General features: G+C 37.9%; 1 protein-coding gene across 1 annotated transcript; it reads right to left on the reverse strand.

Moving 5' to 3' along the window:
• Positions 1 to 88: 88 nt before the first annotated feature.
• LOC149820925 (RNA polymerase II subunit B1 CTD phosphatase RPAP2-like protein) lies at positions 89 to 14,091 on the reverse strand. The gene is made up of 6 exons (XM_089983207.1): positions 13,343 to 14,091; positions 1,902 to 2,471; positions 1,623 to 1,816; positions 1,215 to 1,478; positions 710 to 868; positions 89 to 559 (listed from the first exon to the last, which is right to left on the reverse strand). Exons 1-6 carry the CDS (start codon positions 13,929 to 13,931, stop codon positions 455 to 457), a joined length of 1,881 nt encoding a protein of 626 aa, XP_089839333.1. The 5' UTR covers positions 13,932 to 14,091; the 3' UTR covers positions 89 to 454.
• Between the last annotated feature and the right edge of the window lie 346 nt (positions 14,092 to 14,437).

A 14,437-nucleotide genomic window follows, 5' to 3' on the forward strand; every position in this document is an offset into this window, starting at 1 on the left:
TCTTAATGCAGAAATTTATCATGGCTAGAAGAGTTAGACTTGAACCGCTACGATAGCTCACTATGGTTTACACTTGCATTCAGATTGATTATCGTTAAGGGGCCCAGGGTTCGGGTGAAGCACCCCCCCCCCCCCCCAAGCCTCTAATCAAGCACTCGATTTTGCAAAGGAATCAGAATTGGTTGTTAATTGGAGAGTATCTGGACCAAGCAAAGAAGATCTCAAATGTGTGCAATGTTCACGCTGCCCCATGAGGAGGAGCCCTTTTTCACGCCTCAGTTGCATCCAGATTCCTGAGCAACTACAAAATGGGAGTACCCACTATTATACATGAAGTTCATGGTACTCTTCAAGGGATCCCATCAATGCCGGAAAACAATCACTCGACCTTATAAATCTCAGCGAACCCTCGATGATAACAGATGCAACATGCCACCTCTCTTGACTACATAAATTAACCACCACTTTGTGCAGAGAATCCGGGATCATATCCCAATGGCATGATCAGATCTTTCATCACGTCATACTCCTCAATGCTTACTTGGGCAGCATCCAGAACCTGAATTGGTCAAAGCAGACGTCTACTCAGGAATAAAGACCAAGTGAAGAACATGGGTATAAGATTACAATTATCAGATAAAGTTCACAAATGGGCAGCTATGGAATAAACCAGTGCGTGTTAACTGAAAATGTGATACGTCTCCTTTACCTTGTGAACCAACATTGTCCGGCTTGTCATGCATGGAGCAAGAGATGGAATTCTATGCACCGATAGAGCTTCTATGAAGAGCAGGATAATCACAAGCCATTGTTTCATTCTAAAAGCAGGTAGTGGGTCAACGAATGACATGGTTTCCAGCAAACGGCCCTGCAGTGGCACCAAATTATTACCTTCGTGTGTACCAATATATACAAGCAATATGAATACTCATCTGCACAGAGATGCATAAAAATCCCCACAATACCAGTAACTCGTTAGAGAATGTATCTACAGTAAGAAATCTTCATTGCACATTACCCCATAGTAAAAGGAGCACAACGCAAGATGGTGACCGTTGGAACCAGAAAACAAAACTTTGTTTGGTATATAACTTGATCAAGGACTGATGAGGCCCCATCCTGCTGTTGTCTGCCCCAATCACGTCACCTAGGGATTCTAAGTAACCCCAAATGTCAAACAATAGAAAATAAAGGTTCGCACTTAGTTTGCTTACCATAGCTAGCTCCAGAGTAGAGATGGGTGTTGCCAATCTAAGATTTGTTGTCAGACTTGGTAAAGCACGTGAGAGGCAACCAGCAAGAGTTTCCTTGATCTCAGAAGATAAACCATCACCAACAACAATCTTTAGTGGATATTCCCTTCCATTGACAAGCAAAAATTCAGTCACAGCACTTTCCTCTCTTCCATATATATACACCAAAGAAGATGCTGTTATCCATCCAAAGAGTGCCATCCACATAGTTGCAAATGGTGATAACTACAAGTTACATATTACAAAAGATATAAGCACACTTACAGATTTCTCTTGGGATAACTTTTCCTTTTCAAGAAACATGAAACTCTATTACAAGGTAGGCAGGATATCAAAGTCGCAGTTTCCAATGGGTAAGTAATTGCTTACCATCAAACTGAATCCCTCTGGTGGTGAATCATACCAAGAGTTATCAGGGTCAAATGCATCAGAATGAAATAAAGAGGATATCTTGGGCCACTCTGAATGATCATGGGCAGGTAATATATCCTCTGTAACTGTTTGGAAGCTTTCCTCACTGATACCATGATCATGAGGAAGGATGACAATTCCTGCTTTAGAAACTGTGGTATGGCAAAAAAATATGAAGGTAATGAAAACTTTTTCTTTGAATAAGAACAAATTCTAGAAAACAGGCAGAACAGTTACCAGCATCATTGGCATCACACTTGCCAGAAACAACAGCTTCTGCTGCCTCGCTTAGTGCTGCAGCACAAGCTTCTGCTGATACTAGAAGTGAGGAGCTCTCAACATCATCCCGCATAGGAAACTCTGCTATCTCATTGCTCTCAGTACCTTCAACCTCTCGTTTGTGAAGGTCCAATAGCACAGTGGCAACAGAGTTAGTTTCAACCTTCAGTGAACTAGAAATTGTTTCACTGCACAGAGAAACCCCATTCTTCTCGTCAGCCCATGTAACTGTGGAAGTCATGGATTTCACCCCTGTTGACTTCAAGCAAGACCTCATCTTCATTTTCTTGGGGTCAGTTTTTCTCTGTATAACCTGATCCTCTTTCAAATTGCCGACAACCCCAGGATTTACAGGACAACTAGAAGAAGCAAGAGACAAACTCCGAACATCATTGTTGGGATGCTGCCCAATGATTATAGTACTAGTGAAATCATTTGAAATTCCCATTGCATTCTGCTGCATATTTGTAGCAACGTTCTTTTTTTTCTTTTCTTTGTCAACACTCATTGTCATCTCATTCTTGTTCCCTGCAATATATAGTTCATGATAAGACTTCCACTCAACATGAACTAATATGTAAGCATAGAAGAAAACCCATGTTTTGTAACAAAATAAATCACTCTAGTAACACTCGCTCTTCTTCATTCAGTTCATGCACAAAAGACATTAACAATCTCATGGTAAATGGAATAACCATGATGCTACTTAGTATTCTTGGTCTATAATTTTGCACTTGCGGAGGGAAGTCTTTAAAAAGGACGCTCCTCTGCTTTGTAGTGATTATAGACCCCAGAATCAGAGTTTTCCAGTCAAGTCAAAGACTGGATCAGACAATGGCATGGCATGTCCAGTGACAATTACATAAAGTGGATGCAAATTACCTTTAATGACAACCAATTATTTCAGAATTCTCTGTCAAACTCATACGGATGGTAACAGAAACCATCAAGAGAATTTGAAGGTACTTGGAAACAAGGTAAAAAAAGAGTCATTTGTTTGGCCCAATCAAGATCATAGTGTTTTGGGGGGGGTCAACAAAACATATTTCATGCGATGAGGTGAACCATATGCATAGTAACAGAAAACATAACACGCTCCAGTACGAATACGAAAACCAGAGACCCACTTAGAGTTATACTTCTAGCATGCTATGTTGTCAAAAGCGCTAAGCGGGGCTAGTCGGTGGACCTTCTAAAAGGCTTAGGCAGCCGACTAGGCGGGGCCTAGGCAGGTGGGCAAAAAAAATTAAGAACAAACAATGCAGAAAAAGATAAACTACACAATATTGAGATAAATAAAGCATGTATGAAACATAACAATTAATATTAAAGAGTCAAAACATAAGAGTGAATGACATTAAACATTGAACAAACAATTAAAATTACTTGGGTTTGCATCTTCAATTGTTTTAATTAAACATTTCAAAACAAACATAGCAAGCATGTCTGGAAGAACATATGGTTACGTAATGTGAATTACAGCTATATGATTTACAGCCCACGTTGATCGTTCTCATCTCCATGAATCGATTCTGACTCTATGCAAGAGCACTTCCCTTTGTTTGTGTCCGTCACAGAGATTCTTGAATTTCTGAATATATGTGGTGGACAACTTGTTTTGTTGCTTGTTTGTAGAAATTTGAATTGGTGCTGATTTTTTTTTCCAGCTTCCTACATAAGTCGCTCTGTTTTGTTTGATGTCAGCAATCCTGCTTTTGGTCTAGGGTATCTTTATGTTTCCTGTCATTTACTAGGGGATAAGGTACCTGCATATTAGTTTTGATCATTTCTTGAGTCGGATAATGATGACTCATTTTTCCTACCGCCATCAGCTTTAGCAGTTGCAAATAAATTAATAAAAATGTATTGCCCATCATATTTTAAAAGTAGGTCAGTCTCAAGGTTGTAAGTATCGTGTCGTTACCCGTATCGGTCAGGCCCAAAATAAGATATGTATTGTATCGCAAAAAATCATAATTTTTTAATAAAAAATAAAAAAATCTAAAAAAAATCATAACACATGAAACAATGATGAATTGCACAAAATACAACCATAAAATCACATATGAAGCATTTATGTCTCTATGAACTACATAAGACATCATCAAACATCAACTATCTCACAAAAACAATGCAAAATATTAAATATCTTGCAATTAAGAACATGTCACAAGACCCATACTTTCATATTACATAAACAAAAATATTATGGCAATAGTTGCACTCGATTTTCAATCAGCTTTCACTCATTACTTGAGTGTCCCATTGTCATGCTGGATCATCTGATGTCATTTTTGTTGGAAAAGTGTGGAATCTGATTTTCTACCTTAATATAAATCTCTAATTTTCGCAGATCCAACTTCACGGTAAGTTGGCAAGGGGTTGAAGGGGGGACACCGCTCCCACCCCCCAAAGGCAAAATTTTTGTGTAGGGTAGCTTTGTAATTTTACGATTAATAAAGATATTTTACCTTAACTCACTTCCTTGAGTGAAAAAATGGTGAAAATGCACTTTTACTTTAGCAAATCGCAAAATGCCTCTTCTTTGCTCACAAATCGGCCCTCAAATCGCTCTCACGAGTTCTAGGGTGCATGGATACCTCTCTAATAGCTTATACATAAATGAGGGAGTCGGTCATCAAGAGGTCTTTAAAATCCAAAACTGAAAAATTACGATTTGACCCTTTTTTAAGTGCAATGACCCAGATACACATACGAGTGTGTATCGTATCGATGTTTCTTATAGTAACGATATGTATCATATTGTATCGTATGATACAATACAATACAATACAATACATACAGCATTGGTCAGTCTTATGCTCTTAGCTTTTAGGGTGTAGCATTTAGAGTTTATATGACAGAATACTAGGAGAAAAGTGGAGGAAGAGTACTTTGGTGCCTTTATATAAGAATAAGGGTGATATACAAGATTGCACAAACTATCGTGGTATAAAACTCATGAGTCATACTATGAAACTTTGGGAGAGGGTGATTGAGTCTAGGTTGAGGAAGGTTGTCATGATATCGGAGAATCAATTTGGTTTTATGCCTGGAAGATCAACTATGGAAGCTATACATCTTCTTAGACAACTTATTGAAAGATATAGAGAGAGGAACAAAGATTTGCATATGGTTTTTATTGATTTAGAGAAGGCATACGATAGAGTACCTAGGGACGTTCTCTGGTGGACAATGATGAAGAAAGGTGTTTCTCTCAAGTACATTAGTATAATTAAAGATATGTATGAAGGAGTAGTAACCAATGTCCGCACTTGTGGAGGGGTGACAACCAATTTTCCGATAACGGTTGGGTTACATCAAGGATCTGCTTTAAGCCCTTTCCTATTTGCGATAGTGATGGATGAGCTTACGAGATCAATTCAAGAAAATGTACCGTGGTGTATGTTGTTTGCTGATGATATTGTTTTGATTGATGAGTCTAGAGCTGGGGTTAATGCTAAGTTAGAATTATGGAGACAGACATTGGAAGCTAGAGGTTTTAAGTTGAGTAAGAGTAAGACTGAATATATGGAATGTCGGTTTAGTAAGCAACGAAGTAGTGATGGGAGTGTAGTGAAGCTTGGTGAGCAAGATATACCGGTGAATGATTATTTCAAATATTTGGGATCTATCATTCAAAAGTATGGAGAAATTGATGGAGATGTAAATCATAGGATAAAGGTTGGGTGGATGAAATGGAAAAGTGCTACTGGAGTGCTGTGCGATCGTAGAATGCCATTGCGGTTGAAGGGAAAGTTTTATAGGACGACTATTAGACCCGCTTTACTATATGGTACGGAATGTTGGGCTGCCAAGAGACATCATATTCAAAAAATGAGTGTAGCTGAGATGCGGATGCTTAGATGGATGTGTGGAAATACAATAAAAGATAAGATTCGGAACGAAGAGATACGTAAGAAGGTAGGTGTTGCACCCATTGAGAATAAGATGCGAGAGAATCGTTTACGGTGGTTTGGACATATTCGGCGAAGGCCTAATGATGCTCCAGTTAGAAGGTTGGAGAAATGGGAAAATATATTAGTTAAAAGAGGTAGGGGTAGGCCTAGGAAGACTTGGATGGAGATGATAGGAAAGGATATGAATGCTTTGAACCTCACCGAGGACATGGCGTTGGATAGAAATGATTGGAGGAAAAGGATTCATGTGGAAGACCCAAAATGAATTTCTTTTTTGGTTCATATCGCTGACCCCAATTGTTTTGGGATGAAGGCGTAGTTGTTGTCTCTATATATCTTGCATCTGTACTTTGACATTTGAAATGTCAATTGTTAAGACATGTAATTATCTTTTAATTGTTTAGCTTCACCCATGAATTTTGTTTTTTTTTTGTTCCAGTTTAACTTTATAAATTGTGGAGAATATGTGTTTTTTATTAAATTTTAAGATCCATTATAATTTTGTGATTTTTTTTTGTTTTTCCCTTTTTCAAGGTCCCAACTAGTCCCGCCTAGCCCCTCCGCCCACTGGTCCTTCTAGGGGTCCACTACCTAGCTATATCACATGGATATGGATGCAGATATGGGGATACCACCATTTTTATGAAGTTTCCAGAACGAGAGTCAAAACGGAGTATTGGCCCATGTTTCCATGTTCCAATAAAAAGGAATATAATTTACCTCGTATCATATTGTTATGCCATACAACTTTAAGCAAGATCCCCATATCCTCAAAAAGTACTACATATTTCTTGAAACTTGTAGATAATGCTATTGATAAACCCAGTGTTATTAGGAGAAGCTAAAACTCAGTGGAGTGAAGTACTGAAACTCTTCATTATGCTTAACCTGGGATTTTGGCACAACGCCTATTTTTCAGAATCATGTGTGTCTCCGTATCCTAAATTTAGACTCAAGCAATGGCATGTTTGTATTCATCTCCAAGTTCATATGACATAGTCTTAGGCATTGCAATACCTAATGAGCAAACAAAGATAGAAAGCACAAAGTAAAAGAATAGAAGATATAGTGCTTAAGGTGACAGATCAGCTTCATCTCTTGAAAAAATCAGGAGAGCAGGAAAATAATATGGTCCTGTCATTAAGAACTGCTGGATTAAGGAGGATAACAAGAGTTCTTTTAAGAATGGGAAAAAACCTTCATGACATGTTCCATCTTTGTTGACTAGCATCTCCCTAGGATCAAAATAAGGGGCATTTGCCAATGACTGGTAGCAGCTATAATTCCAAGAGGAGGCAATGGCAAGTGGCAAGAAGGGTAGATTTTCTAGTTTCCTTTGATAAGCCACATTCTGTGAATATGAAAGGGAACACCAACTTCCTGTTTGCTTGTTGTTGAGCATGTCCCCCTTTCATGTCTCAGTCTTGCTAACGCATCAAATTCCAAACCTTCTATGTGCAAGCATCTAACTAATGATGCAGCTAACTTTCTCAGTCCATGTTTACTAGCCTATTAAAATTAGAGATATCTAGTCACGATGGCCTGTAGCACATACAACCCAAGCTTAAAGGACTCAAAAAAGTGGTCAATTGTGGTGTTAAAGGTAGTAAACCAAGCTACCATATTAGCCTAATTTCCTAAAGTAATAAGGATATGTGGTTTCTAAGTTGCCTTAGGCCCACGTTAGCCTCATTTATATTGCAGCCTACAGTTTTCAAGTAAAACAAAGATTTTTGATAGGCAAAAGAGAAGCAATACAAGCATGTTCAGACTCTAAGACAGTATCCCTCGTTGAAATAAAATGATTTAAGACTTTTGATCCGCACAAGAGAAGCAATTCAAGGGTGTTCAGACTCCAGGACATGAACCCACATTGAAAATAAAATGATTTTCTTCTTGAGGGAAAAAAACACAATTTTTCGAAGCATAGAGCGAGAGGATATAATACCAAGCTAAAAATAGCAATTTCTACATAATAAATAATTATTTCCCTCGTGTTTATCATTCTTTCTCAAATTTAACCAATCAACAAAAAGCCATTAAAGATAACACATACCACGAAATTCTGCATTGCATCCAAACTTTTGAAATTATCAAGACGATAAATAAAGGAGAGTAGGGTTTGCAATAACTAATTGTAAGAAGATGAAGCCCACAACTAAAGCTTCAAATGAAGATCACAAAAGATCTCTCTCAATGAAGACAATGGTTCATTCAACATACACAATAACCAAAATAAATAAAAATAGTGTACACAAGAAGAGAGGAAAAATTATATATCATTCAAGTGGGAAAACCCACACTCAAGAGTATATCTTACAAGGGGGAATAGCCCCATATTTATAGAGCATAAAGCATAGAGCTGGAGGGAGTTGTTGGGCTTCCAACGGCTCTAATTAGAGCCGTTGGAAGCCCAACAGCTCTAAAAGTACATGTTGCTTTTTTACTATGGTCAAAAAGTAACATGTCCAAAAGTCTAAAAATGTCCAAACTAAAATCCTAAACCTAATTCTACCTAGTTTCTAACTAAACTAAAAAAGGATAACTAAACTACAAATATATTACATATAAATATTACATTTTTTAACACTCCCCCTCAAACTTACGGTTGGATAACCGAAAGTTTGTCCAAGAGAAAGTGACTTCTAGGAGCAGCGAGAGGTTTGGTGAATAAATTTGCCACTTGATATTCTGATGAAACATATGGTAGATCAATGGTGTCATGTAGGAACTCCTCTCGCACGTAGTGATAATCCATTTCAATATGCTTGGTGCGTTCATGGAATGTCCGGTTGCTGGCAATATAAATAGAATTTTTGTTGTCGCAACATAGTCTTGAAGCTCCTGTACTTTCAACACCCATGTCATGAAGCAAACGCCTTAGCCAGTCTACTTCCACAGTAATTGTAATCATTGCTACTGTATTCGGCTTTAATTGACAAGAGAGAGACTTTTTGTTGCTTCTTACACCTCCATGAAATCAATGATTCACCTAAAAATACACAAAACCCAGTAGTTGAGTGTCGATCATTAGGATCACCTCCCCAATTTGCATCAGTATAAGCAGTCAAATCGAAAGAGAAAGAAGGAGACAAAAAAATCCTCGAAAAATTAAAGTTTTGATATATCGAATAATGCACAAAATGGCTCCCATATGAATAGTGGTAGGAGCATATTGAAATTGACTCAATGTGTGAACGGCATGTGCAATATCGGGTCTGGTAATAGAGAGGTAAGACAATGCTCCAACAAGTTGTTTGTACGGTGTTGGATTTTCAAGTAATTCTCCATCATCGATATTCATTTTGATGTTTACAACTTCAGGAGTGCCAACCTGCTTGTCGTCCGTGATACCAAACCTATCAACAATTTCCAAGGCAAATTTAGATTGAGTTAGCAAATAGCCTCTAAAAGAATAAACAACTTCTATACCAAGAAAAAAATTTAGAAAACCCAAATCACTCATTTCGAAATGTGTTTTGTGAAATTTTTTAATGTTATCAACTCCCTGGTTGTCACTTCCAGTGATGATCATGTCATCTACGTAGAGAAGAAGAATGATGATACATGCATTAGAATTCTTAACAAACAACGTTGTGTCAATAAGACAAAATTGAAAACCAAAATCAATCATAACTTCGCTAAATCTATCATAACAAGTTTTGGGGCTTGCTTAAGCTCATATAAAGCTTTGTTTGATCGAAGAGCCTTTCCTTCAAAAATGTTAATACCAGGCGGTGGTTTCATATATACTTCTTCTACTAGATTTCCATTAAGAAATGATTTTTAACATCTATTTGGTATATATGTCATTTCTTTGAAGATGCCAGAGCTATCAAGATCCTAATTGTGGTCATTCTAGCAATCGGAGCAAACGTTTCTTCATAGTCTATTCTATATTCTTGAGAATAGCCTTTGGCAACTAAACGAGCCTTAAACCTTTCAAGAGTGTCATCATTCTTGGTTTTCACTTTAAACACTCATCTACATCTGATAGGTTTTTTTCCTGCTGGAAGATCCTAGATAGTCCAAGTATTTGCTTTTTCTAAGACTCTTAATTCTACTATCATTGCTTCGACCCATTCAGATTGTTCTTTTGCTATATCATAGTTAGAGGGTTCTACATAGGAGTGTATTAAAGCAATATAGGCTTGATGCTTTGGTGAAAAAGACTCGCATGACACAAATTTTTTGGGAGCTTTAGAGACTCTCGATGACTTCCTAGTGGATACGTGTTCCTGTTCTTTAGTGTATTTTTCGAGAGCACAAGGTTTCTCTAAATTACCTTGCCTAGAGTACCGAATGCAATCAAAAGGGTCACTAAAAATTTTTGAATTTGTCATATCAAGTGGTTCTTTGGGATTTGTTTCTACAACATCTTCAACAATTTTTGGAACTAGATCTAATAGAAAAGAATATTCATCTATTTCCTTAGAATTTATATTTTCAAAAAAACTTTTTTTCCAAGAAGGATACATTCCTTGAAACGTATAATTTTCTTGTTTTGATATTGAAGCATCTATAGCCTTTTTTGATTACTTGCATACCCTAAAAAAGCACATGAAATAGCACGATGAGAGAACTTATCATTTTTGTTTAAAAAAACAAAGCATTTACACCCAAAAACTATTAACCTAGAGTAATCTGGGATTTGTTTAAAAAGCTTTTCAATAGGAGATATGTGGTTTAAGGAAGATGATGGCATCCTGTTGATAAGATAAACAAATATTAATGTGGCTTCGGCCCAAAAAAACTTTGATACTTGATGTGTAATAAGTAAGGTTCTTGTCATTTCTATAATGTGCATATGCTTTCTTTCTACTAACTCGTTTTGTTGAGCGGTATAAGGGCATGATTTTTTATGTATAATGCCATGCAAGTTTAAGTAATCCTTAAATTCTTTAGATAAAAATTCTCCCCCTGAATCAGTGCAAAAAATTAAAATGTCATCGTTGAATTGATTTTTGACTAACTGATGAAATATTTGAAAGTGTGAAAAGACTTCAGATTTGTGTTTAAGAAAATAGATCCAAGTATGTCTCGTGAAATCATCTATAAAGATTACATAGTAAATAAAGTCACCTTCGGAGCTAATAGATGTGGTGCCCCATACATCTGAGTATATTAATTATAGTGGTCGAGAAGAGACAAAATTTCTTTCTTGAAACGGTCGTCTTTTCATTTTTCCCAAAATACATTTTTTTACATTTAAAAGTTTCAAAATTACAAAAAATTTCCATCTTTGGAAATAACTGGAGCTTGGATACACTAGGATGTCCAAGTCTCTTGTGCCATAAGTCTAAGTCAATCTTTTGAACATTACAACACAATGTATTCTTAGGTATATCCAAAAAATCCATGTAGTATAAGCCTCCTTATCTATGGCTTTTCCCAATCAGCTACAGTGACTGGTGATCCTGCACTCGACATTCACGAAAGGAGAAGGAAATATTACATCCATGATCAATTAATTGTGAAACAGAGAAAAGATTTAAATTTAGTTTAGGAATATATCTATCTTGTGAAATACAAAACCTTTTTGAGTTTTCGAAATTCCCAATTCCTTTAATTTGTCCCATCAGCAGTAAATACATTTGACCCATTTGAGTTATGACATTTAAATAAGATATTAATGTTTGGGGTCATATGAAAAAAAAGCACCTGAGTCAAAAAGCCAAAGAGATTTACTTGGATCTGAGGTGCTAATGGAAGAGGCTCCAGTCGAGAACAACGTTCTCTTGAACAGTGGTTGAAGTGCCTCCACTAGTTGTGCTAGAGACATGCTTCCAATGGAAGATTCATTGGATTATTGCAGAGGTTCGACATAAGCAACTTTCTTTTCATATGGTTTCTTCAGTTTTGGACAGTAAGTTTTTACATGTCCTGGCTCACGACAATAGTAAAAAATCACTTTTCTCTTCTCAAAATCATGTCATTCGTTCTTACATAGTTTAGAGGTTTGTAGGTGCGAACATGATTCCCTGGTCTAGATACGGCTAGAACCGAGTCATCGTCATTTTTGGCAACTCTACTTTTGAGCCGATTTTCCTCTATGCTCAATTCTTCTATAGTATCCTCTATTGAGGAAACCTTTCCCCGACGAAAAAGAATGGATTTAGTAGCTTCAAAATCCGATCTTAGACCATTGACAAATTGAAAGAAGTGTTCCGCATTCATTTGATTTTGGCAGAGTTCAATGTCTTGTGAGCAATGTCACTTTGGTTCGAGAAGAGCCAACTCTTCCCACAATTCGAACAAACTATTATAGTATTCTCTAATGCTTTTGTCTCCTTGAACCATATTTCGAACTTGATGTTGCAAATTGCACACATGTGCAATGTCTTTAAGAGAGGACATTCTCTTAAAATAGTCTCACGCATCATTTGCATGTTCAAATTTTGCAAGATTTGAACATTTTTTTATGTCCACGCTACTTATGAGCCAAGACATAATCTTGGCGTGTCCCATCCTTTATTCTTTCCACTTTTTCTCGTAAGTGGTAATAGCTTTAATCTTTTCTACCTCCGTGAGAGGTATTTCTTTCTCACCATCGATCTTTGTAAGGATTAGTTTAGGTTTCAAGTCGGTTCCATCTACTAATCCCCACAACCCCTTTCCACATATTAGGTGTTTCATGATTGAAGCCCATGTGACGTAGTTCGAATCATTAAGCTTGATGGGTTTAATGGTGACGTTATCATTGTCACTCATTTTACAAAGCTTAATAAGGAGAAAAAAAAAAGAAGAAAATACCAAGACTAGAGAAGAGGGATATACTCTACCACGAATGGTAGATGCAAGCACACCTCCACGCTTTGCTTGAACACACTTTTATATATACTTGAGAAAGAATGTATCTTCTTCTCCAAAACAAGAGTGGCATGCTTCCCAATGCACTAAGATAAATAGCTTGATCACAACCTCGCTCTGATACCTTGTAAGAAGATGAAGCCCACAACTAAAGCTTCAAATGAAGATCACAAAAGATCTCTCTCAATGAACACAATGGTTCATTCAACATACACAATAACCGAAATAAATAAAAAGAGTGTACACAAGAGAAGAGAGGATTCTATATCATTCAAGTGGGAAAACCCACACTCAAGAGTATATCTTACAAGGGGGAATAGCCCCATATTTATAGAGCATAAAGCATATAGGGGGAGGGAGTTGTTGGGCTCCCAACAGCTCTAATTAGAGCTGTTGGAAGCCCAACAGCTCTAAAAGTACATGTTGCTTTTTTTAAAATCCTAAACCTAATTCTAACTGGTTTCTAACTAAACTAAAAAAGGATAACTAGTCTACAAATATATTACATATAAATATTACATTTTTTAACACTAATCAGACCAAAAAGAACAAGAGGCCCCAATAAGCAGGATTCTAGATCTTTCATGGAAAACAGAATTCTACAACCACAGTAAAAATCTACAACATTTCAAGCAACTTATGCCCAACTAAAATAGAGTTGGTAAATACCTTCACCACCCTTCTTCGTGCGTGACGAGGAAGCCTTACTCCGATCCCTCTGAGGAACATAACCTTCAATTGCATCGGAGGGACCAATCCACTCTTCCGCAGGAACCTGTCCCTTGTCGTTCAAATCCAACTTCTCCAATATCTTCAGTTCGCGCATCCCCAGCCCATCTTTCTCTTCCTCTTCCGAGCCGCCTTCTCCGAACAGGCTCAACACCCGTGAGATCTTCTGATGGTCCAAATCAGTGCACCGTTCGGGGTTCAGGGTCCCGGCGAAAGCCCGGCTGTTCAGAAGGCATCCGGGAGAGCAGTAGAGAAACGTCTCCCTGAGATCGTAGACCTTGTGCTCCCTCAACGAGACGCGGTATCGCCCTTTCTTCGGGCGATCCGTCTGCAGAGGGTTGTCGCAGAGGGGGTACCCGCAGAGATTGGTGATCGTCCTCTCGGTGACGACGTCTTCGTAGTCTCCGCGAGAGAGGAGGGAGCCTGCGGCGAGGAGATTGCTCTCTCTGGAGATCCCGTCGAGGAGGGCGAGTTGGACTCTATAGATCGCGTCTGCATAGTCACTGATGGAGGGAGAGGGCTTCCCCATCTTAGGGATTTCGCCTTCCCTGCTACCGAAAGGAAATTTCTAGAGTGTTCTTTTCAGAAGAGGAAGAGCGTGACGAAAAAGTTACATAACCCTAGGCCCTAGCGCGCGATACCAATCGCTCGGAGAACGAGCGAGAGAGGCGGATGGCAATGCCGACGCCACAGAGAGAGACAGAGAGAGACGGGCGGTAATATTTATAGGTGTAGAGCGGACCATATGTTCCGGGTTTGGGTTTGAGGGGTCCGGGAGAATATTGATTGGGTCGGATTTGGGCCCAAGTGCGATGTGTCCTGAGCATAGTAGCAAATCTCACGGAAATTATCGGCGATATAAAATCTGGTGATGACTTGAAAAAGCAGGTTTTCTTTGGAGAATCTAGAGAAAACATTGGTCTATATAAATATATGAGATGCAACAGTATATGAATACAATAAATAATATAAAAATAGGCAAAATGTGTTTTCACCGTGTTAATATTGAGTTAAAAACATAATCTTTTCAAAACA

Source organism: Nuphar pumila, chromosome 12 (genome assembly GCF_984573655.1).
Source record: "Nuphar pumila chromosome 12, dmNupPumi1.hap1.1, whole genome shotgun sequence".
Classification (NCBI taxonomy): domain Eukaryota; kingdom Viridiplantae; phylum Streptophyta; class Magnoliopsida; order Nymphaeales; family Nymphaeaceae; genus Nuphar; species Nuphar pumila.

Coding starts and splice junctions, on each gene's coding strand:
- LOC149820925 (XM_089983207.1), bottom strand. CDS start 13,931: ATGGGGAAGCCCTCTCCCTCCATCAGTGACTATGCAGACGCGATCTAT. Junction 2,472..13,342: donor CACGAAGAAGGGTGGTGAAG/GTATTTACCAAC, acceptor TATATATTGCAG/GGAACAAGAATGAGATGACA. Junction 1,479..1,622: donor CAGAGGGATTCAGTTTGATG/GTAAGCAATTAC, acceptor TGTAACTTGTAG/TTATCACCATTTGCAACTAT.